Raw genomic sequence first — 26,424 nt, forward strand, 5'->3', positions numbered from 1 at the left:
ATCCAGTCAAAATCAAACAGTCAGACGCTGTCGATGTGAGTAGACGTTTAACGCGACTTCAATTTCCGCCAAGTGAACAAAATTTTGTGTGTGTCTGAAACCGCTATCCGTTATTAACAACCAAATTAAATTTAACAAAAATTTGCATTGAGTGAAAATGTAAGCAAATTTGGAAAAAAAATAGATTTTTTTTAAATGATATGCGAATTTTTTTAGTGAACATTTTTTGTTAATGAAGTTTCGCATTATTGGAAGTTTAGCATTGCTTATGTATCTAACAGATATACAATGTGAGCGGTGATTTACTTGTGTAAATATCTGTACATAAGGGTGTTTATTGCATATGTACATATATACATCATAGAAATACATATGAATGAATATTAGGGTGATGCATATTTTTAAGCGCTATTTTTTGTTAGCCTTATTTGCACTGAAAAACACAAAAAAATTCCTACCAGCGAGGAAAATAGCAAATAAAATGAGGAAACATTGTTTATGATATTTGGCCATAGAAATCCCTCCTTAATCTAAACAAGTAATTTTCTTAAAAATTAAAACTTTTTTTTCATGCATGCATGTATGGAGTACTCGCTATGGACCAAGCGAGTGCTCCAACATTAACCACAATTCATAAACAAAATATGGTCCAATTAACATTGCGATGTCCTAGGACTGGACCATATACTCCAGCTCAGCATTATATCAGAGTAATCAATGGAGTACTCCAGTATGACACAAGTGGACCGCATGATCCAACAATTTTTGCAGGGTATTAACAGTGGAGTTGCGGCCGGCGTGGTGTGATGGTAGCGTGCTCCGCCTACGACACCTTATGCCCTGGGTTCACACCCCGGGAAAAGCAACATCCAAAAGTTTAGAAATAAGGTTTTTAAATTAGAAGAAAATTTTTCTAAGCGGGGTCGCCCCTCGGCAGTATTTGGCAAGCGCTCCGGGTGTATTTCTGCCATCAAAAGCTGCCTTGCAGATGCCGTTCGGAGGCGGCATAAAACATGTAGGTCCCATCCGGCCAATTTGTAGGGAAAATCAAGAGGAGCACGATGTAAATTGGAAGAGAAGCTCGGCCTTAGATCTCTTCGGAGGTTATCGCGCCTTACATTTTTTTTTTATTAACAGTGGAGTGCTCTTATTCACTGAGCTAACTCGTACATGTAAATATTGTGAAAAATGTTCAATCAAGTATTCTCAATGAAAATTTTAAGAAAAATTTTCTATCAAATTAATGAAAAGTTTTATACAAAAATAAACTCATAACTCGTTAAATTACAATTTTTCTCAATTGTAAGACAAATTATTTGCGAATGTTTTCCCCATTTTAGACACGTTTTTTTCTGAGTTAGAAAATGTGATTCCTGATAGAAAATATATAATAAAGAGGCGTTATCTCAAGCAAACTAAAGCAGAGCCGGCCAAAAGTTGCACATTGTGCAATTTGAGTTCGTATTTTCACACAGACACTAACGATGTGCGATCACGATCGTTTGTTTTCGCTTGTCACTCACTAAAATCAACAGTGAATGCAAAAGGAAAAGTCCATGCTACTTTTTGGGCACGTAATAAAAACAATATGCTGCAAGGTTAAAGTGACTTTTAATACGTTTTAGTTAGTATTATTAAGTTCCTTTGAACATACATATCAATATTGACAATTTAAATATTAATAATTAATAATAATTAATTAATTATTAATAAATATTGACAATTTAAAATAAGTAACTTTTTATACGTTCTACTTAGTTTTATTAATTTTTATACATTTTTTTTTTTTTTATTGAATAACTTTATGTTTTGAAAATATATATTTCTATCTTTACATTTACTTTGTTTTATAGTTCTTTCTTAATGAAAAAGTGATTTTTTTAAGTAAAGTTTGCATTGAAGAAACACCATACCTTCTTTTATAAAAAAGATTTATCTGGCTAGCTCGACCTCCACGTTCTTAGTTATATGAATATAAGTAAATATTGTTAGGGTTAGCTTGAAATCAAATAACCAGATTCCTTTTTAATTTCGAACTTCACAGTCCACATTTTCTTTTAGCACACTGTGGGGAGTTGTCACTCAATTTTTACACACACTTATGCAATTGTTTTAGTATTTGTGTGGCCGGCAACACAAATGCTAAAACAAATGCATAAGTGTGTGTAAAAATTGAGTGACAACTCCCCACAGTGTGCTAAAAGAAAATGTGGATTGTAAAGTTCGAAATTAAAAAGGACCTTGGTTATTTGATTTCAAGCTAATCCTAACAATACTTACTTATATTCATATAACTAAGTACGCGGAGTTCGAGCTAGCCAGATAAAACTTTTTTATAAAAGAAGGTATGGTGTTTCTTCAATGCAAAATTTACTTAAAAAATCACTTTTTCATCAAGAATAAACTATAAAACAAAGTAAATATAAAGATAGAAATACATATTTTCAAAACATAAAGTTATTCAATAAAAAAAAATGTATAAAAATTAATAAAACTAAGTAGAACGTATAAAAAGTTACTTATATTAAATTGTCAATATTTATTAATAATTAATTAATTATTATTAATTATTAAAATTTAAATTGTCAATATTAATATGTATGTTCAAAGGAACTTAATAATAATAACTAAAACGTATTAAAAGTCACTTTAACATTGCAGCATATTGTTTTTATCAGGGATGCACCTTAACGTTAAGCTAATCGTTTATCAAAAAATTTCCACCGTTTCCGTTGAAACACTTCGAAATATTATCGATAAAGAAATTATCAAGATAAATTGTATCTCGTTTTTAACCGAAACGAAAAGCTTTCGTTAACGTTAAAAACGTTAACGAAAACGTGATACTTTATGTTTGAATTGTGCTGGCAATGCTATAGCCATGGTGAAGCCGTAAGGTGGCAACAACGAGCGCACATACACACACAAACTCTATGTAATTTGTTTGTGTAATTCGTTGGTGGTAATGTAAAAAATACTCTGAGAAATGTTAGTACTGTCAAAATTCATGAGAAAAGTTGCAATCAGCTTGGATAATGCTTTCACCTTTAATGACTCCGCCATCAATCAGCTTTGCCAGCATAGTTTGAAATTAATAATCAACATAAACGATTTGATTTCGTTTTGATATGGCAGAAAACGAAACGAAATCATTTCGTTAATTTGACGATCTTAACGTTAATAAACGAAACGAAGTCATTTCTTGATTATCGTAACGAAATGATATCGTTTCGTTGGTTAAGATGCCTGGTTTTTATTATGTGCCCAAAAAGTAGCATGGACTTTTCCTTATGCATTCACTGTTGATTTTAGTGAGTGAGCAGCGAAAGGAAACGATCATGATCGCACATCGTTAGTGTCTGTGTGAAAATACGAACTCAAATTGCACAATGTGCAACTTTTGGCCGGCTCTGCTTTAAAGTATGCAACATGTAGTATCACATCGCTCATTAGCTTCAATAGTGTCATAACTCAAAAAAACACGATTTTTGAGTTAATAACATATAAACGTACCCAATATCATGACCTATGGTGTATAGAAAAATCTTTGTGATCAGTTAAAAATTTACCACGTGGTCTCTGGTCTACTTCCCGGAAAAAAGCATCGGAAACACTAATATAGGCAAATTTATATACCAAATTCAGACAAATCGAATAGGACGTATGTAAATAGGTATGTAGGTATTATTAATTCATGTCTTTATTTCGGCTTCGAATGCCTCAACAGCTTTCATTTGATATCCATATTGTATAAACACATTCTAGGGGTGCCCGGGTCCACGTTTTGGCCTATATCTCGGAACCCTAGTCACCAATAGGTATGAAAACTACCCTGTACTAAAGAACTCATCAGCAGCTTTCATTTGATATCCATATTGTATAAACACATTCTAAGGGCGCCCGGGTCCACTTTTTGTCCTATTTCTCGAGACCCTATTCACCAATATGTATCCTGGTCCACTTCCCGGAAGAAAAATTATCCGAAATTTTATTCTAGATATAACCTACATACCAAATTTCAGGTAAATCGAGCCATATATACGACAGTTTAGCATAAATCGGTCCATGGTCCACTTCCCGAAAAAAAAAAACTTTTCACAAACACTCTCCGGGTTCCTATTAAGTTATACTAAAAATTTCATGGCAATCTTTCTATCCGTTCTCGAGTTATGGAGTGGCAATCAAAATGTATATTTCTTTTTATATATATAGATTATAGAGTCAATTTGGTTTTACATCTTCTAATTTGTGTAAAATCATTCGACATTCTTGGTGGAACTGAATGTTTTACAAAGAAGTTGTACATTTTCCTCTAAGTATGTATATCGGCTAAAAGTTATTAACGATCTGGCACGTAATATGTAGTGGGTCGATCAAAATGGGCGACCAAATAGAAGCCAAATTTTAAAAGAGAGTCATCTTGCAATTCATATTAGGCATAGTGGAATAGCTTACAATAGGTACTCGGTTCCGCAAACTGATAGTTGTTCCAAGGAAGTGGATCTCTTATGTTCGTAACGGTATACGAGGAGGTATGCGAAAATAAATCAGATATTCTACTAGGTTGGTTGCCATCACTCGGCCAAAGAATGGATGGCTAACTGCGACGGGAGATAAATATAGGATCCCTGAGAAAAAGCAGTACAGCTCGATGGCACCATCGCCATCGATGTAGCTCGTGTACAGAACGGTCTCTTAAAAGCCCGAACGGGTGGTCAGTTTAGCTTTACAATAATTAGAATTTATGATATCTTTGAGAAAACCTTTTTTGTCTACTCTTCGTGATAACTTTTAAAATGGACGGCCAAGAAAGATACTTACTTTTTTAATTGACGCTTAACCGTTTAAATTATTATGGCCGTCCAACAAGGCGCGCCAGTCAATTCTTCGTTCTGCCAACTGGCGCGAATTAGTCCCACCAAGGGAGTTTAAATCGTTTTCCACCTGGTCCTTCCAGGGGGTGGGGGCACCCTCTTCCTTTGCTTCCATTGGCGGGTTTCGAGACGATAAGAACCAAATAATAAGAACACGTTTAGACATGTTGTGCCTAATAAAATATGCAAAGGTAAAAAAACTAGCAGTTTAATAATAACATCTTAAAGCAAAGCTCATCAACGGTTAACTCCTTTCATTGATAAGACTTGATTTGACTTGGATGAAAAAATGTGTGGGTTCGAATACGAAATAAAATAAAAAAAATAGAAGTCCAAAAAAATGTATATTTACTTCTATTATCATTGCAAATACAAACGATATTGCCTTTTTATTGCAAGCCGTTTTCAAATATTCGTTTTTTCTTAGTTGAGACGAGAAGCATACTAAAAGAGGCAACAACTCGTTAAGCAGACAAAACTGTATGAAGATGAGTTCACAACTCAATGCGATAGTAAAGGGAAATATATCACTCCTCTAGACCGAATTACTGGCATATGCATTTTAAAAATTATTAGTCAAATAACCAAGTAGTAATAATAAAATTACTTATGTATTCAGTGTTCGAGCTCAAGACCAGAACAATAATTTTTCAAATGATATTGTTGGTTTTTTTTTTGGAATTGTAAGTAGACAATTTTTCAGACAACCTTTCATAGCTGCGCAGATAGATCCATTTAGAAGGGTACTAAGCCTTCATCGTCAGTACGCTTTATACTATGTACAAACACACACCAAATTGGCAATTTATACCATTTGGGCAATTTATTACGCAATTTATCATATAATAAATTGTAATAATAAATTTGCAAATGCAACCTTGTAAAGTGTGTTTATTGAGTAGATTTAAACGTCCGTTACGCATGGCTCAACTATATGGTGGGCTCATCTCATCAGCTGATTTTATTTTTTTAATTTCACTGGAGGAGGGATTGTCAAAAATGGATGGCAAACTCAAAATGAAACAAAAACATTGAACACATTTTGTTACAACACACAAAAATATCAAAATTTTATGTTTTCATTCCATTCCATTCGCCTAATACCAACACGCATATTTTGACAGTCTGAACAAAGGTATTTTGTTGCTGTAGAGATGAGCCAACCAGATATCAAATTACTATTGTGTAAGCTAAATTGAGTCGTATGAACACCACTCAATTTAAATCGAAATTGCCTCAATTTATTTTTCTGTTTGAACATTGTATTAGGCACGCTGCGCCAACCATTTAGCTGTACAGCGGTGGTTTGTTTGACTGAAAAATTGCTACATCTATTCCTCTTTAATAACTATATTAAATCAGCGTTGCGCCATCTGTAGAAAATCACTGATAATGCTGGATTTGTTTATTTCAATTACTTTGTATGACATTGCCAAGTGCTCTTGGTTTATTAACAATTGTTTAAAAAAAAAAAAAAACCATTAGTACATATGTATATGCAACAAAAAAAAAATGTGTATAGAAGCAGTTTCCGAGACCTTGAAATTCGAATATACACAAATGTAAATAGCACATGAACTAAACCTCTAAAACACCAAGAACTTGATAAAAATAGTCAACATAAGACACCCTAATGCATGACATGTACATTAATATCGATATAACAAAATAAAAAATGTTAAAAATGTTTGTTCCAATTCCTACTAAAAATGGTGATTTCAGTGTCCAATATTTAGTTTTATTGTGAAATTTTAATTGAATAATAGCCTTTTTATGGAAACGCTAAAATAAAGCAATAATAAGTGAATTTTAGCAAAATTATTTTGCTGTAATTTACACAGGCAACTTCGTTGTGAATTTTTTCCGTGGATAACTAGAGAAGGGGTACGGCCGCCACTTCTTTTAGTACCGATAATCCATTTAGAGCTATGGCCAACGCCTATCTTAATTTGAGGGCCCCAGTAGCATGAACCCAGTATGTGAAAAGTTAGTAGAAGACTAAAATTTAAGTGCTAATAAAGTTCACTAATTACAAAAAAGATGCTTACATATTTTCTTTGAAATAATTTTTTTTTCTACCATAGCAATTGTTAAGTCAGCATTGAAGGTCTTTAAAAGGGTTAAATGTTATCAAATGCCGATCTAGCGTATGGAACTTAAATGTTCATCAGACGCTAATTAAGTATGAACACGGCGATTTAAAGATTCAATATTTATGCTGGAAATGCTGCAGAGCAGGGCGTAGGTATGTATGTATGTCATTGGTCGTCAGCCTAGTAAATTAGTTATTCAGGCTCACTTCACAAATACTAAGCGTTGTAACAACATTTTTAGAACATTTTGCTAAACATACGTGCATATGTCTTGTCTCGTTGCTTGTTAATCAACTACATAACCACCACGACTACTTTAATAATACTCTTACCAATACAGTCACATTTATAGTTTTAGGGATACCGGCGTATATGACCTACCGAAAAATTTCACTTAAAATGGCTTAAAGGACCTCTTAATGCTTAAACGTCCGTTACGCATGGCTCAACTATATGGTGGGCTCATCTCATCAGCTGATTTTATTTTTTTAATTTCACTGGAGGAGGGATTGTCAAAAGTGGATGGCAAACTCGAAATGAAACAAAAACATTGAACACATTTTGTTACAACACACAAAAATATCAAAATTTTATGTTTTCATTCCATTCCATTCGCCTAATATCAACACGCATATTTTGACAGTCTGAACAAAGGTATTTTGTTGCTGTAGAGATGAGCCAACCAGATATCAAATTACTATTGTGTAAGCTAAATTGAGTCGTATGAACACCACTCAATTTAAATCGAAATTGCCTCAATTTATTTTTCTGTTTGAACATTGTATTAGGCACGCTGCGCCAACCATTTAGCTGTACAGCGGTGGTTTGTTTGACTGAAAAATTGCTACATCTATTCCTCTTTAATAACTATATTAAATCAGCGTTGCGCCATCTGTTGAAAATCACCGATAATGCTGGATTTGTTTATTTCAATTACTTTGTCTGACATTGCCAAGTGCTCTTGGTTTATAAACAATTGTTAAAAAAAAAAAAAAAAACCATTAGTACATATGTATATGCAACAAAAAAAAAATGTGTATAGAAGCAGTTTCCGAGACCTTGAAATTCGAATATACACAAATGTAAATAGCACATGAACTAAACCTCTAAAACACCAAGAACTTGATAAAAATAGTCAACATAAGACACCCTAATGCATGACATGTACATTAATATCGATATAACAAAATAAAAAATGTTAAAAATGTTTGTTCCAATTCCTACTAAAAATGGTGATTTCAGTGTCCAATATTTAGTTTTATTGTGAAATTTTAATTGAATAATAGCCTTTTTATGGAAACGCTAAAATAAAGCAATAATAAGTGAATTTTAGCACAAATTATTTTGCTGTAATTTACACAGGCAACTTCGTTGTGAATTTTTTCCGTGGATAAGTAGAGAAGGGGTACGGCCGCCACTTCTTTTAGCACCGATAATCCATTTAGAGCTATGGCCAACGCCTATCTTAATTTGAGGGCCCCAGTAGCATGAACCCAGTATGTGAAAAGTTAGTAGAAGACTAAAATTTAAGTGCTAATAAAGTTCACTAATTACAAAAAAGATGCTTACATATTTTCTTTGAAAAAATTTTTTTTTCTACCATAGCAATTGTTAAGTCAGCATTGAAGGTCTTTAAAAGGGTTAAATGTTATCAAATGCCGATCTAGCGTATGGAACTTAAATGTTCATCAGACGCTAATTAAGTATGAACACGGCGAATTAAAGATTCAATATTTATGCTGGAAATGCTGCAGAGCAGGGCGTAGGTATGTATGTATGTCATTGGTCGTAAATTAGTTATTCAGGCTCACTTCACAAATACTAAGCGTTGTAACAACATTTTTAGAACATTTTACTAAACATACGTGCATATGTCTTGTCTCGTTGCTTGTTAATCAACTACATAACCACCACGACTACTTTAATAATACTCTTACCAATACAGTCACAGTTATAGTTTTAGTGATTACCGGCGTATATGACCTACCGAAAAATTTCACTTAAAATGGCTTAAGAGACCTCTTAATGCTAAAAATACCAGTTAAGAAAAACAACAATTAGCGCACTAGTTGAAGTGTGATTCTTAGTATTTGTGATGCAGTCTGCAACTAGTTGATTTGACTGCCTACAGGGATATGTACCTACTAGATAGATATGTACTTTCGCACTTTTCCAAGTTCATATTCTGCCAACAAACCATTGCAACACTTTGCTATGCATCTTCTTAAGGTACATTCACCTTTACACGAAGCAACAAAACAATTGTGATAAAATTCTAATTTTTTTTGGCAAATAAGCCAACTGTTAAAGTATTTATATGTATGTATGTATTTATGCCCCAGCTCACTTTTACTTTCGTTTGAGGACATGCGCAGTTTAAAGGCTAATACCACTGAGACCGGTGAGAATATATACATAACATACAGCTGATTTAGATGACACGAAAAGAGAATGCGAAAAAGTTGAGAACGCTTCAAGTGGCATGCTACCTAAATTTGCACATTAGGGGGGCACAATATTTTCAATAGTGACACAGTCAATTGACTTCACTTTGACAAAGCGAAGAAAATGTTGAATTTTTGAAAGTAATCGATAGCTTAACATAAGGTATAATTTCAAAAGTTTTTGATCAATTCGAGATTATTTCCAAATCAATTTGGATTTAGAGTTGCTGCGGGGTCATTTCCGGATTCTGGACTGCTTCGAGATCAATTGACTATTTCAGGATAATTTCGGTGATAGCTGTAGAGTGTGTTGGGATTTTTTCATGAAAATAATTTCTTAACTGTTTCAGTAGCGCCATTCGATAACTTTTTTATATAGAAATTTCATAACTGTGCGGAAAATCAATCTTCTGAGGAAGTGTTTTTTGTTTATGGAAGGCTAAAACGTTTCATTATTCCTGATGAAAACTAGCACAGTTTGTTGATTGAGTGGAATACGAACACAGTTTGCTTATTTGCATCGAATACTAGCACAACTGAAGGACGCTAGTCTTCCACAGAGCGATATTTGGTCATCAAACCGTACAAAATTGGACAGCCCTAATTTAAAGAATATGTAAGCAGCATTGCATTGGAAACGGGCGGTAAACTCAACAATTGCCTTCCTCCGTCTTTTAAAAACCTTACATGCTATTTGTCAGCTATTTGTCGGTGTTATTTTGACTTTGAAAATAAATGTTGAAGGGCATAACTTTTTTGGCTACTTGGTCTCCATTGAAATGTTTTGTAGGATTTATGAATGCATACACATATGCATACATAAATACACAGCTTTTATAGTAAATGTTTTCGGCATTGTGTGTTGTGGTCAAGACTTGGGTGGTACATTGAAGTTATGATTAGAGTGTTCTAATTAAACAATTTCCAAGAAGTTTAACTCTCAGTTTGTTCCGTGTCCGCATGGCGGAACCAGGAATAGGTGACTGCCGGAAATCTGCTGATTATTACTTTTTTAATATTATTTGACAATTTAATTTCGGCGCAGTACGATTTTGACATTAGTCCATCGATTTACAAAAACTAAGTACATTGCATTTTTATTTACGTTTGAGACCGTTCTGCCACCTTTGTTCAGTAAACAAATCGTGAATTCCAAGTACGAGTTAAACATACAAAGGTACGTCTAAGATTAAGACCATATGCGACACAATTTCCTAAAAATTAATGCTCTATTACTTCACGAGTTTCTAGCTATTTTCAAAAAGGTTTCAGCACTATTTTAATGTATTCTACGGCATTCGTATTTTCAGAATGTTGTCCACCTTATGGGATCAGTTAGGAATCTCTTCGGAAACATTTCGTACTCGTTTGTAATCTTTTCGTAATGACCTTGGTATCATTCTGTATCAAATTCGAAACCTTCTCATTTCGCCTCTACTTCGGGACTATTTGGGATTTATTTCGGAAATACCTTTGGACTTTTTACGAAACCATGTCGGCAGTAGTTTAGAACCATTTTGGTAAAATTTCTGGACTTTTAGAGACTACCTTCAGGAGACCGATATCGAAGGATTATCCGTTTGTTTATTCGATTGCTATTGTCGAGTCATCGGCATGTTATCGAAGGGCTATCGATATATTATTGACTTAATGAATGAATGAAAACAAAAAGCACACTTTACGTTACTACTATAAAATAGTTTACAAAGTTAATAGCGGGACACGAAGCAAAGCAGATGAGTTTTCACTGAGAGCTTTTCATAACATAAATACACTCGGAGTGATGCTAAACACTGCCGAGGGGCGACCCCGCTCAGAAAAATTGTCTTCTATTTGAAAAACTTGTTCCTAAAATTTTGATGTTGCCCGTGGCATGAGCCCACGATCTTCGGTGTGGTAGGTGGAGAACGCTACCATTACACCACGGCGGCCGCCTGCATGAAATATGTGAAAAATATCCACCAAATATGTAAATATGTAAAACATATCAGGGCTATAATAATCCTTTTGATGCATAACGTGTTTGTAACTTGGTCTGAGATCTCTGCGACCTGAAACAAAAATAAACATTTGCATACTAATCTGACCTCTGATTATCACCTATCTCGTTTTCTTTCATTTCACGATACCCAGTATCCAAGATTATGTTTAAAATACTTTGTGTCTTTCATAGTATTTCCAGGCTAGACGTTGTTATTGCACAGACAACAGGCAGTCGAACCGCCTGACATCGCAAAATATGGTTATCTTATTTTCCTCGCATAGTTAAACTCAAAACTAACTATGAGCCTCGCAAAGGTACTAGATCGCGATAGAAAATCGTATTGTCTAAAGCCTCTTTGGTTTCGACAGTTCCTATTCACGCTGTCTAAAGCTGCTCTGAAATCAACACAGAAATATGTATGTATGTCAATGCTCTTGTCACTCGTTGTCTTCAGAATTTAGCATATCGCAAAGATGTGGATGATAGTAGACTCACCAGATTTAAGCTTACACTGACAAGGTTCGTAGACAACAAAACAATAAGTTCACATCGACTTATGATATTATTGCTAATATCATATTGGGCAAAGTTATCTTAACATTGGCTTTGTCATACATAGAGTAGTATATTTTTAGCATAGCACAGGTCCATACACGTGAACGATAAATATACTTACTATTAAGTTAATGCGTCTAGGCAGACTAACTGATTGGAAGTAAACTGGTTTTACCGGCATCAAAAATAAAAAAAGAAATACAATTGTCGAAGAACGCTGTTCTTTACTAAAAGACCCATGCTTATGAGCTTCAAGTATAAGGTAATGGGTTTCCGAGAATATCAACATCGAAAAGAATGAAGCCACTGAGGTTATTGTTGGTAAATTCTTAGAAACGTGTAATTAATTTGTATTTCTTTAAGGATATAAGCAAAATTTCTGAAGGAATTTCCAGGAATAATTTGAGATCTCGCAATTATTGCAATCGGGTATGGTTCAATCAAAATTGCTATGTCACTCGAATTCGTTTGGTTTGTCTTTTACACAGTTCTGATAGGGATGAGGAAAGTCAAGAGGCCATACCCATTAGGAACAATAACTTTTTAATTATTCTTAATCATCATAACCAGGAAACCAAAAATATGCTCAAGCATGTTCATTTTCGTATGCTCTATCACAAAATATATAATGTAGGAATGCTATTTAAAAAAAAAAGAAAGTGTTTAAGCCATATTTGTTATATAATATTTCAGCATATTTTGCAATAAAAGCATTTTTTTGCATATTTTAAAAATAAATGCTTATTTGCGGCATAAGTAATATAATTCATTCAGGGCCGCCGAGAGAAAATCCGGGCCCGGGGGCAAAAAAAAAATACGGCCCCCCATACTAAAATGAACAAATTCTCAAAATCAAATTTACCACCTTTTACATATTTATATGCATTTGTATATACATGTATATTTAAGCGTAGGTATACATGCATACATGTATATTAACCTGGGTCGATTTGTATGGACGAAAGTTAACCGATATCGCGCCATCGATTTTTCGATAGGATTTGGTCTCAGGGAAAAAAAGTTCCACTACGCATACCAAAAAAAAATAAACTTCGAATCTGCGAAAAAAAATGGCGGAAGGGTAAATTTTTCGACCAAAACACTCCCCAAAACCCAAAAAATATTTTTTTTTCAAAAAACTGTTGTAAAAACGTTGGCGATAACAGTTTTTTGAAAAAAAAATTGTATGGTTTTGGGGAGTGTTTTGGTCGAACAATTTACCCTTTCCCCATTTATTTTTCCCAGGCTCGAAAATAATTTTTTTGGGTATGCGTAGTGGAACTTTTTTTTCTAAGCCCAAATCCTATCGAAAAATCGATGGCGCGATATCGGTTAATAAATCGACCCAGTCTAATGTATATAGCTGTATAAGAATTTGCATCATACCGAATTTTTCTGCTGCAACAGAAAACGAATTCAACTTTATTCTACAATGCCGACGCCAAAAACCCGTTACGAGATTTATAAAATTTGTTGAAACTTTTTGTTTAATGAGGGTTACTGGCGTGACTGTTGTTGCAAAATAGTGTACAAGCACCAGTGAAGCGCTCTCGGTATTAGCGCAACGCTGCGCAAGGTTATACAGTAATATCTACTATCGAGGTTGAGAGTTAAATCAGCTGTTAGAAGTTAACAAGGAACAAATAAGTTTAAGTTAGAACTGGGATTTACTTATACTATTCCTACTAGTCCCTACTTTCATCAACAATAAATGATATAAAGAATATGGTAAAAGACCATTATATTTGGTTGTCAATTGACGGGACCACTGATACTTTAGGCAGGTACATTGCCAATGTCATAATAGGAGTGTTAGATTGTAACGAACATTTGTCTAGTAAACCTTTTTTGCTAAACATTGCGCTTTTGAAAAAGGCAGACCACAGTTCTATAGCAAAGCTGTTCGACGACTCTGTAAAGATTTTGGGCGTGCATTACGACATGAACAAGGTTTTGCTACTGGTAACAGATACCGTACATGAAAAAAGCAGTCAAGGCGATAAATTTTTCACCTTTTAGCGAGAAGCTTAATTTGGCTCTTAACAAGAACAAGGAGATTGCCGTTTTAAAAAGTATTGTAAGACAAATTGCATCTGGTAATTCGATTCGACCGCTTGAAAAATATACCATCACTGAAATCTCTGCCTTCAAGTTCGCGCCTATTACCAGCATACATGTGGACAGGTCCTTTTCTATGTTTAAGAATATATTCCGCGATAACAGGCAATCAATTCTTTTTTACAGCTTGTTTCCAGTTGCCCTAGTCATAACATTATGTTTATTAACCATAACCAATGCTATTAAGTCTAGGAGTCATATAAATCAATGTCAACATTTCGATACTAGCCAGAGAACAGTTTTGCAAAATCGGCATAACTCTGAGACTATTGGACGTGGAACAATGATATTTTGCACATGCATCAAACAGGGTATTTCAGGGCCTATCTCTGCATCATTTCGAGGACGTTTTCGCTACAATTTTCTGATATTTATGAGAGTTTTGTTTCGGTTTTTGCTAGTATAATTTCGGAGTTGTATCAGGATCATTTCGATAATATCTTCGGGTCATGCCGGGATTTTTTTTTTGATAATATGGGAACCATTTTGTGAATCCTGCAGTACAAAAGTAATGCAGAATAAGATCACATTTGGCATCCGCCACGCATCAGCAATTTTATAATAATGATATGAAAGAGGCGAATACTACAGCTGATGACATCGTAAATTATTGGTTTCGGTTTTTGGCAATTTATTTCGTTATACTATAATATTTATTTTGGAAAATTTTAGATGCGGTCGTATTGTTCTGAGCATCTGAAATAAATAAATTGACCGTCACGAAGGTTGAATTAACTAAAGACATTTTGATATTCCTAAATGTTGTTTTATTTCTCTTACCATTAAAATGAATTAATATATATACATACATACCCTGCAAAAAATGCAATTAGTTTAGGTTGAGTCCGGGATGAGTCACAAAGGAGTATGCGGCTAATGCCAGTTTGGTCTCTTTGTATGCGTTCAACTATTCCCTTTTGTTTGAGCATGTCCAATCAAGTGACTAATTGTACCCATTTATACCCGAACGGGAACGATAGGACCAATCCCATTTGTACCCATATGGGAACGAATAAAGACTAATTTTGTTTTCTCATCAAAAAGTGTTAGTTTTTGTATGGTGCGAGGTTATGTACATTTTAAACGCAATATTAAAACTTGCAAAAAATTCTTAGATACATCTATGTAAAAAAAATATTAATTATTTAATATGAATTTGGAGCTTTTAGGCCGATTTCATTAAATAAAACAAGTTTATTTTTTTATTTCCGACGCGTTTCGACACATTTTCGTGTCTTCCTCAGGGAATCTATTTATTAAATACTGTCACGGATATTAGCATCACTAAGCTATACCATCACTAAGGCGATGCTAAGGCCATGCTAAGCGATATTTACGTCAATAATCAAATCATGTATACACATATATAAGGCAGCCGAGAGATGTCACACACAGATGCATTTACTTATACGCCTATGTGTGCGCGAGAGACTGTAAACTACAAACATTCACATCAATAATTCAATCAATATGTCCACACATATGTAGGTACACGCAGCTGAGAAGCAAGGCACAACCATATGCATACATCTTATTTGAGATGCTCCTAAATGTAGGCAATTATAATTGTGGAAGTGTTGCTCACACATACAAGCATGGGGTATGAGAGAAGCTATAAAATCGTGCAATTTTAGTTATAGCTGAGAAGTTTGAGAGCTCATGGACAATGATAGTAGATTCTTGAAGATGCGAACGAGGAAACCAGAGAGTATAAAAGGCCGTAGATGTAGAGGCGCTGGAATTCAGTTTGGTTTGAGCTATCAATCAGTTTGTTTATTAAGCAAGCTATTCGTTGCACAGTTTGAGTGTTATTGTGAAGTACTTTAATAAAGGCCATTTTGCATTATTACAAATTGGAGTTATTTATCCAACAGTTTAGTGATTCGAACTTAGCAGAGGATTGCAAATAAGAGGATTTGCAAGCAAATTCGTTACAATTGGTGCCAGAAGAGGAATTGTTCAATAAATTCCGGAGGACAACAAGGACATGGCAAAGTTCAGTGTATTGAAGATCCAGCAACTGAAGAAGGAGTTGGAGAGCCGTAGATTGAATACAAGCGGCGTTAAACTCGAACTTCAGGCACGGCTACGAGAGGCAATGGAAGCAGAAGGAATTGAGGTGGACGAGTATGTCTTTTATCCTGATGGGGACGAGACAACAACAAAAATTTAAGAGAAAAACGAAACATCGCAGACAATTACCAGCACAGACTTGAACATGATATTGGCTGCAATAGCTGCTCAAACATCGACAGTAACATCCAAGATGGAAGCGCAAGAGACACGAATAACATCCAAGATGGAAACACAGCTCGAAGAACAGAAGACATATATGGCATCCCAACTGGAATCACAGGAGGTACGTATTTCAGAAATGACGTCGCAAGTGTCATCTCAACTGGAAGACCAAAAGACATATATGGCATCTCAATTGGAAGCGCAAGAGGCACGTATATCTGAAATGTCGGCAGAAATTTTGGAACAGGTATCATCAAAACTGGAAGCGCAGGATGCAAAAATGGCCCAATTTCAGGCAGAAGTAGATGATTTAAAAGGTCGTATGGAGCAGTTACAACTAAATCCCCCAGCTGTTTCAGCAAGCAATCCAAAGGTAAAAACACAATACTTTGACGGTTCTGTTCCTTTTCAGGTGTTTAAGATTGAGTTTGAAAAGCTCGCAGCAGTGAACAACTGGAATGCTGAAGATAAAGTTGCTGCACTATTCGTGGCATTGAAAGGATCTGCTGCTGAAATCCTACAGACTATTCCCGAGGGAGAGCGGAACAACTACGAAACATTGATGAGCGCTCTAGAGAGGCGATACGGAAGCGAACACAGGAAGCAGATACACCAAATAGAGCTGCAAAACCGCTACCAAAAGGATAATGAGACTTTGCAGGAGTTTGCGTCAGATGTCGAAAGGCTTGCACATTTGGCGAATGCCGACGCACCCGTGGAATATACCGAAAGGGTAAAAATTCAGAGCTTTATAAATGGCATACGGGACGTCGAAACGAAGCGAGCCACATACGTAAACCCAAAGCCAACATTTGCAGAAACGGTATCACATGGATTGACTCAGGAAACGGTCTCACTATTGAGTAAACCAGCATACAAAGCTCATCGTGTGGAAGTGGAAAGACCAGATTGGGTAGACACAATTTTGGAAGCACTGAAGGGATCACAACAGAAAAATGTCGGAGTTATTAAATGTTTCAAGTGCGGCAACCCAGGTCATATTGCACGACATTGCAGCAGCGGTCCCAATAGCTCGAACAATGTGGGTGGTCGTAAACGCAGAGCAGAAGGTGATGAGCAAATCTCCAAGACCACTCAATCGTTAAACTAAATCGAGTCAGCAGCAAGGGGCGACAGCTGGCTCCGGCAATTGAATGCCCCGTAATCTCTATCTCGCAGATTGGAAGAAGATCGAGCAATCTTACTGTTGGAGGACATGTGGACGGAAAGGAATGTTTACTGACTGTACATACGGGTGCATCTCATTCCATCATTCGAGCAGATTTAGTCAACAAAAAGATAAGACCATTTCTTGGAGCAAGATTACGTACAGCCACGGGAGAGGACACTCAAGTAATTGGAGAAGTCCAATTGGGAACGTCACGGAAGTACACAATCTTATAGTGGCAGAAATTGTTGATGAAATCATAATTGGAGTGGACTTCTTAATCGACCAGGGCATCAAGATCGACATGCAAAGCAAGACGATGCGATATAAAAACATGGAAGTACCACTTAATTTCGGCTACGAGGGAGGCTACAGCAGTAAACGATTGCTGGTGGAAGAGAGTCAGCAAATACCACCAAAATCCGAAGCAGTCATCTGGGCAAAGGTTGATGGAGATTGTGGGACAAACAAATTGTGGGTTGTCGAAGCAGCAAACAAATCAGCACTAAACATACTTGTAGGAAAAACTCTGGCTATGACAAAACAAGATGGACGTATTCCGGTAAGAGTACTCAATGAGTTCAAGTCACCACTCAAACTGACTAAAGGAGCTATTTTGGGAAGATACCAAGAGGTTGAAGTAGTTATTAACTGTGAACAGCTCCAGGAACACGTTTCAGCTAGTAATACTGATCTTTCAAATGACATCACGGCATGGGCGCAGGGGCTAGAAGAAGCATATCAGAGTAAGGCAAAACAACTGCTCCTAAAGTACGCGAACATATTTGACCAGGATGATTCTAAACCAGGCCGCACCAACGTTGTGAAACATCAAATTGACACTGGGGATGCGAGGCCGATCCGTCAAGCTCCACGTAGTGTTCCACTGGCGAAACGGGAAGTTGTGAGTCAAATCATTCAAGAAATGAGCGACAGCGGCGTCACCGAACCATCAGCTAGTCCATGGAGCTCACCGGTAGTACTTGTAAAAAAGAAGGATGGAAAAATTTGGTTTTGCGTAGACTACCGGAAGTTAAATGACGCAACGACAAAGGATAGCTACCCATTGCCAAGAATTGACGACACTATGGACTCGCTATCTGGTACGAAATGGTTTTCCACGCTGGACTTGAAAAGCGGCTACTGGCAAGTGGAGGTGAAGGAGGAAGATAAAGAGAAAACAGCCTTCAGTGTCGGTGATGGTCTTTGGCAATTTACAGTGATGCCTTTTGGACTTTGTAATGCACCAGCTACTTTTGAGAGACTCATGGACCAGGTACTGAAAGGACTACATTGGAAAACATGCTTGGTGTACCTGGACGACATCATCGTATTGGGCAAGAATTTTGATGAACATCTTAGGAACTTGGAGGAAGTTTTCCAAAGAATAGCTGGCGCTGGTTTGAAGTTAAGTCCCTAACAGTGTGCGCTGTTTAAAAAGGAAGTAAATTATTTGGGTCACAAGGTAACGACAGAGGGAATCTGCACTGCGAACGAAAAGATAACGGCTGTAAAGGATTGGCCAAGACCACAGAACCTACATGAATTAAGAAGTTTCCTTGGGCTGTGCACATATTACCGCCGATTTGTACCAAATTTTTCCAGCGTAGCCCATAGCCTCCATGAGCTTACAAGAAAAAATAAAGCTTTTGAATGGAGGAAGGAGCAAGAAGTGGCTTTCCAAGCATTGAAGGAGCGTTTGTGCACTGCCCCAATGTTAGCATATCCGATTCCAGGAGCAACATTTATTGTAGATACAGATGTGAGTGGATATGCTATAGGAGGCGTTTTATCACAACTGGTCGATGGACAGGAGAAGGTAGTTGCATATTACAGCCGTTCGATTGGAAAACCAGAGAGGTACTACTGTGTTACGCGGAGAGAGCTGTTGGCATTGGTAGAGTGCATTAAACATTTTCACAAATACCTCTACGGCCAGCGATTCCGTGTCAGGACAGATCACGCAGCGTTGAAATGGCTTCTGCAGTTCCGTAATCCGGAAGGACAATTGGCACGGTGGATCGAGCGATTACAAAGCTATGATTTTTCCATTGAGCATCGAAAAGGTAGTACCCATGGAAATGCCGATGCAATGTCACGAAGGCCATGTAGTTTGGAATGCAAGCACTGTTCAAAGGCCGAGGCTAAAGAAGACATTATAGATGTCCGGCTCATGACTATAACGTGTACGGATGAATGGGACAAGGAACAACTAAGAAAGTGTCAGCTAGAAGATACAGATCTGTCACATGTTATGCAAGGGCTCGAACGAAATGAAAGACCAAGCAGAGAGGAGATGTCAGCAGAGAGTCCTATTGCGAAGTCATATTGGGCACAGTGGAATAGTTTAGAATTGATATCCGGTTGCTTGCATCGAGTATGGGAGAGTGAGAATGGTCAATGCAAGAAGAAACTGATAGTTGTTCCCAGAAAGAGGATTCCTGACGTGCTCAGGTTATCTTGGAATCACAAAGACACTCGAGAAAATTAAGCAGAGATTCTATTGGGTTGGTTGCCGTCAGTCGGTCACCGAGTGGATTGCCAATTGCGAGGTATGCAACAGAGCGAAAGGGCCCAAAACCCGAAGTCATGGCCAGATGAAGCAGTATATTTCAGGTGCACCATTTGAAAGGATCGCCATGGATGTCGCAGGTCCATTTCCTACTAGCAGCCGCGGAAACAAATACGTACTGGTGGTTATGGATTATTTCAGTAAAAAAAAAACCAAGAAGTAGAAACAGTAGCAGAAGTGGTTAAAAACGAATGGGTTGCAAGGTATGGTGTACCAATGGAGTTACATTCTGACCAAGGCAGGAATTTTGAATGAGCTGTGTTCCAAGGAATGTGCGAGAAGTTGGGCATTCGAAAAACACGGACAACTGCATTGCATCCTCAGTCCGATGGTATGGTGGAACGTTTCAATAGAACATTGGAGGAGCATTTAAGGAAAGTAGTAGACAAGTACCATAAGGACTGGGATACACACATATCATTATTCTTGATGGCCTACCGATCGGCAGTACATGACACAACGGGCCAAACTCCCGCAAAGGTAATTTTTGGCAATGACCTTCGACTGCCAGCTGATTTGAAGTATGGGATAGATGCCGATGCGGAGAGGAATGTCAAGAAATCCACTGGTGTCTTGGAAGAAGAACTGAGAGAGATACACGATCTGGTAAGGCAACGAGCAAAGATTATGAGTGACAATATGAAAGCGAGGTACGATAAAGCAATTAATTCAGAAGGGTTTCAGGAAGGAGATTTGGTGCTGCTATACAACCCACAACAAAAAAAGGTGTGTCCCCGAAATTGCAGTGTAACTAGGAAGGCCCATACAAAGTTGTAAAACGGATCAACGATGTAGTGTACCGCATACAAACCACTACCAAACCACGAACTAAAATGAAAGTGGTTCATTTGGAGAGATTAGCAGCGTTTAGATTGAGAGATTTGTCTGATCGGGATGATCAGACTTAGGTGGAGGGCAGTGTCACGGATATTAGCATCACTAAGCTATACCATCACTAAGGCGATGCTAAACGATATTTACGTCAATAATCAAATCATGTATACACATATATAAGGCAGCCGAGAGATGTCACACACAGATGCATTTACTTATACGCCTATGTGTGCGCGAGAGACTGTAAACTACAAACATTCACATCAATAATTCAATCATTATGTCCACACATATGTAGGTACACGCAGCTGAGAGGCAAGGCACAACCATATGCAGACATCTTATTTGAGATGCTCCTTATATATTATAATTGTGGAAGTGTCGCTCACACATACAAGCATGGGGTATGAGAAAAGCTATAAAATCGTGCAATTTTAGTTATAGCTGAGAAGTTTGAGAGCTCATGGACAATGCTAGTAGATTCTAGAAGATGCGAACGAGGAAACCAGAGAGTATAAAAGGCCGCAGATGCAGAGGCGCTGGAATTCAGTTTGATTTGAGCTATCAATCAGTTTGGTTATTAAGCAAGCTATTCGTTGCACAGTTTGAGTGTTATTGTGAAGTACTTTAATAAAGGCCATTTTGCATTATTACAAATTGGAGTTATTTATTCAACAGTTTAGTGATTCGAACTTAGCAGAGGATTGCAAATAAGAGGATTTGCAAGCAAATTCGTTACAATACGAAAAACATATATGTTACAAATACAATAATTGGTATTAATGTTGAATATTAAATCACTTACATTGTTTAAACCAATGGTTTTTGTCACATTTCTTTAAAAATATAAGTACACATATTAATAACAAACAAATAAGAACAATAATTAAAAATCACACCGACATTTACTACATTAAAATACCGTATATTAACATTAAAAACAATATTGCACTTGTCACCTCCAGACATTGTTTGTTATTGACGTCGCATAGGCACTATTAATATTATCAAGACGGTATTTTAATGTAGTAAATGTCGGTGGTGATTTTTAATTATTGTTCTTATTTGTTTGTTATTAATATGTGTACTTATATTTTTAAAGAAATGTGACAAAAACCACTGGTTTAAACAATGTAAGTGATTTAATATTCAACATTAATACCAAGTATTGTATTTGTAACATATATGTTTTTCGTATTTAATAAATAGATTCCCTGAGGAAGACACGAAAATGTGTCGAAACGCGTCGGAAATAAAAAAATAAACTTGTTTTATTTAATTAAATCGGCCTAAAAGCTCCAAATTCATATTAAATAACTAAGCAAAAATTTGGCCCAACTCAATCATATAAAAAAATATTAAGTTACCAACACATTCCACGAGATACGGGTCGACGATAATAGAACATATGGTCCAAGTCATTTAAGTTCGGTATAGGGCTCCGCATTTTTCTTAAATAGTTTGAATCAATCCCCAACAATGTTTTTTTATTTAACTCACTTGTTGCTGCTTTTTTATGTTTCTTAAAATAGGCTACATAGATTTCAACCTGACTAATCCCAACTGTACCCAAAAAGCACTAGAGGGGATCAATTATGCCCCAATGTAGACAAAAGAGATTAATCGGGGACTGCTCTCTTTGAGGATTAGTTGCACTAATTTTTGCAGGGTACATAGGTATGTGCATAAGAATGGATATCTCTACATATGTGTGGATGTGCTGAACAAAATAAAATAAAACTTAAAAAACGCATTATTTAGGTCACAGTGTTCTTTTATTATTTATTTTAATCAAAAGCGTAGAGCGCAGTCTGCAACAACCCCTCGAGTTGTGACAAAGACAGTTTCATCACATGGACTGTTAACCAATTATGTATGAATAAATTTAAAGACGAATAAGTTTTAAGTGCTGCATGTATCAAACACGTGATTTACTTTTGTTCAATGCCCGAATAATTTGCATCACTGCAATTTCACTTCTGAACCGTTTATCAAGGTCGCTGCTTTATCTACAGTAACTACCCGATAAGTTTTTTTCACTTTCCTGGAGCATTTTCCTTCAGATTTTTTTATCTAAAATGTATACATTGATATTAGAGAAAAAATATGGCCGAGTGGTTAAAGGCATCTGCATTAGTATAATCGATGAATGTTGGAGATTCGAGTTCAATACTCAGCTCCCGAGAACCTAGCTGATGAAGAAGTGAAATTCAGAAACATATCCTAGTAACCATTGCCGTTTGTAAACTTTGCAATTTTTCTCTAATATAAATAACAAAAACAATTGTATAAAGTAATATAAGCATGGCTCGCTAATAAAATACAGACAAAATTTATATAAATTAAAAATTTTACATAAAGCTATGTGTATGACATTTAGGTATCATTTTCCAATGACAAACACTTTGGTTGTCTGGCAATGTATTAAAAACACCACACCACTTTTATTCCACCTCTGAATTAGTTAAACATTATCCCTAGAATATTGCCCTTTAGATTTTTTCATTAAAATTAATATAACTTAAGCATTTTTTTGGAAATTTCAGTTGTACGGAAAAGCATCTAAAACATCATTGGCTTCAGTCACTTTGCACCACTTTTATTCAACCTCTGAACTAGATAAACCTTTTGTAATCAAATTCATAAAGTGGTATTACGACACAAATTTTCAATGGCAAAAGGTTTGATAGGCTTTAAAATTACTAAAATAATGTAGCTCTCAGTCGCCACAGATCTTATCAATTGAATTCCAAATTAGATATTTTTGTATAATTTATTTAATAATTTGGGAAAATTTAAACGTGACATCAGGACGGACAAGGCGACAGGTGTTTCGATTATACCTTTTAAATCTTTTCAAAGCCTTTTCTCCCGGGAGTGGGATTTGAACCCGCACTACTACGGTGGTTGAAGTGTTATAAACGCATTCAGCCACGTCATGCCTTAGTTGTTGTAAAGTTGTTTAAATTTTTTCCAAATTATTAAATAAACTATAAAATTAAAAATTGCTTCAAATAAATGTTTTCATACATTTAAAACCAATACGGGCAATTCCCGATTAACTCATACAAATAGATTCGTTGTAGTTCTATAAATAGAACAAAAACAGCAACAGTACTAAGTTTCTTTGAAAACCGCCTTACCAACAAGTGCAACAAGCATAACTTTAATACATAATTACATACGAAGTATGTAGTGTATAAAAGATTAAAATATGCAAAGAAGGTAATTGGGAAAAACTTTACAACAGCTAAGGCATGACGTGGCTAAATGCGTTTGTAACACGTCAACCACCGTAGGAGTGCGGGTTCATATCCCACTCCCGGGAGAAAAGGTTTTGAAGAGATTTACAAGGTATAATCGAAACAGCTGTCGCCTTGTCCGTCCTGATGTCACGTTGTTTAAATTTTTCCCAATTTTTTAATTAAATTATAAAATTAAAAATTGCTTCAAATAAATGATTTCATACATTTCAAAGCAATACGGGCAATTCCCGATTAACTCATACAGATTTTTTTTATGTTAATGGATGTTGTGCGTTAGATAATCGAACTTAAAATTATATGAATTAAATACTTTATACAACATATGGATTGACATTTTGATACAAATTTCCATAAATGCTTTGGTTAGATGAGACAGTATCCATTCTACTTCAAAATTATGTAAAGGTCTCTGGTTCAATGCTTCATCTACAGTAACATAGTTTCTATAAGTGATAGTCTTTCAATAAGTATGATGTTTTTTCTTTCTCGTTTATAAAGTAATATGTTTATTATTTAACACTATAAAACAGTACAAAACATTAAAACCCAACAATTTTCGATCTTGATCTCTTTACAGTTAAAATGACATCCGTATCAGAAAATCTCTTGTCACAAGTTGCCGATGTGTTACCATCGAGTGGACGCAAGATAACCATTGTCGGTATCGGACAAGTTGGTATGGCTTGTGCATTCAGTATACTCGCACAAAATGTTTCCAACGAAATTTGCTTAGTGGATGTATGCAAGGATAAGTTGCAAGGTGAAATGATGGATCTACAACATGGTTCAAATTTTCTTAAAAATCCAAAAATTACTGCCAGTACTGATTATGAACACACAGCTGGTTCGCGCCTCTGCATTGTAACAGCTGGCGTACGTCAAAAGGAGGGCGAATCACGTTTGTCCTTGGTGCAACGCAACACTGATATACTTCGACATATCGTACCCAAATTGGTGCAATACTCGCCCGATACTATATTGTTAATGGTCTCAAATCCTGTAGATATTATGACTTATGTTGCGTGGAAGCTATCTGGTTTACCAAAGAATCGTGTCATTGGTAGCGGTACTAATTTAGATTCATCACGTTTCCGTTTCTTGATGTCACAACGTTTGGGTATAGCATCAACATCTTGTCACGGTTGGATTATTGGTGAACATGGTGATAGTTCGGTGCCAGTATGGTCGGGTGTTAATATTGCTGGTGTACGTTTGCGTGAGCTAAATCCAAATATTGGCACAACCGAAGATCCTGAAAAATGGGAGGAGGTACACAAGAAGGTAGTGGACTCTGCTTATGAAGTAATCAAATTGAAGGGTTACACCTCATGGGCTATTGGTTTGAGTTCAGCTGCGTTAGCTGCTGCTATTTTGAATAATACAAGCAGCATTGTTGCGGTCTCAACTTCAGTGCAGGTGAGTTTGTGGATTGCGCATCCGGAATTTATTTTTGAAAATAACAATTTTTTCAATCTTTGTGTAATTAGGGTCAGCACGGTATTGATAAGGATGTATTTTTGTCGTTGCCATGTGTTTTGAATGCTAATGGCATCACTTCGATTGTCAAACAGATACTAACACGCACCGAAGTGGAGCAGTTGCAGAAATCCGCAAATATTATGGATCAAGTGCAGGCTGACATTAAGTTTTAAGATGACTTTGAATTTTTGAAGTTGACCTTGAAAAAGAAATTGGAGTAAATTATTAGCATAACTCTAAATTAAACACTCTTTCTTGAAGAGCTAACACAAAAGTATTTATTTAATTAATGTATGAATATATATGTGTAATAAGAAAATTATTGTGAAAGTATGTAATTCTATTCAAACGTTATACTTACATATTTGTACGTTATTAATTTATTATTTATTTTAATTTTATTTTTTATATTATTTTAATTTGTTCATTTGAATGTACCTAGCATAAGGAAGAAAAAACAAAACAAAAGCACGCCAATAAATTTAAATAAGCATTTTATTTTAGTAAAACAAAATTTGAGTTTTTAATTTTTTTTTTGATGAATATCTTTTTGCTTGTTTTTTTTTAGTGCAAAAACTTAAACACAAAATTATTAAACAAAATGTACAAAAAAAATATTTGCAATTCTTAACATTGTTAAATATTGAATACTATAAATCAGCCGCAGCTACCTCATTAGCATAATTTTTATGAAAACGAAAAATGGTTTGCATATGCTCCCGCAACAGGCCAGTAAAGGATATGAGCCAGTGTGGGCAACGAACGGAGTACGTCGCGCTTTTTATGCTGCTCAATGATG

At 35.9% G+C, this 26,424-nt stretch overlaps 1 protein-coding gene across 1 annotated transcript; it reads left to right on the forward strand.

Annotated features, from left to right (window-relative positions):
* LOC137252609 (L-lactate dehydrogenase) lies at positions 1-26,139 on the forward strand. Its single transcript, XM_067788582.1, has 3 exons — positions 1-159; positions 24,724-25,562; positions 25,634-26,139. Exons 2-3 carry the CDS (start codon positions 24,729-24,731, stop codon positions 25,796-25,798), a joined length of 999 nt encoding a protein of 332 aa, XP_067644683.1. The 5' UTR covers positions 1-159; positions 24,724-24,728; the 3' UTR covers positions 25,799-26,139.
* Positions 26,140-26,424: the final 285 nt, after the last annotated feature.

This window comes from Eurosta solidaginis, chromosome 5 (assembly GCF_040869045.1).
Source record: "Eurosta solidaginis isolate ZX-2024a chromosome 5, ASM4086904v1, whole genome shotgun sequence".
Taxonomy (NCBI): domain Eukaryota; kingdom Metazoa; phylum Arthropoda; class Insecta; order Diptera; family Tephritidae; genus Eurosta; species Eurosta solidaginis.

Coding starts and splice junctions, on each gene's coding strand:
- LOC137252609 (XM_067788582.1), top strand. CDS start 24,729: ATGACATCCGTATCAGAAAATCTCTTGTCACAAGTTGCCGATGTGTTA. Junction 25,563..25,633: donor CGGTCTCAACTTCAGTGCAG/GTGAGTTTGTGG, acceptor TTGTGTAATTAG/GGTCAGCACGGTATTGATAA.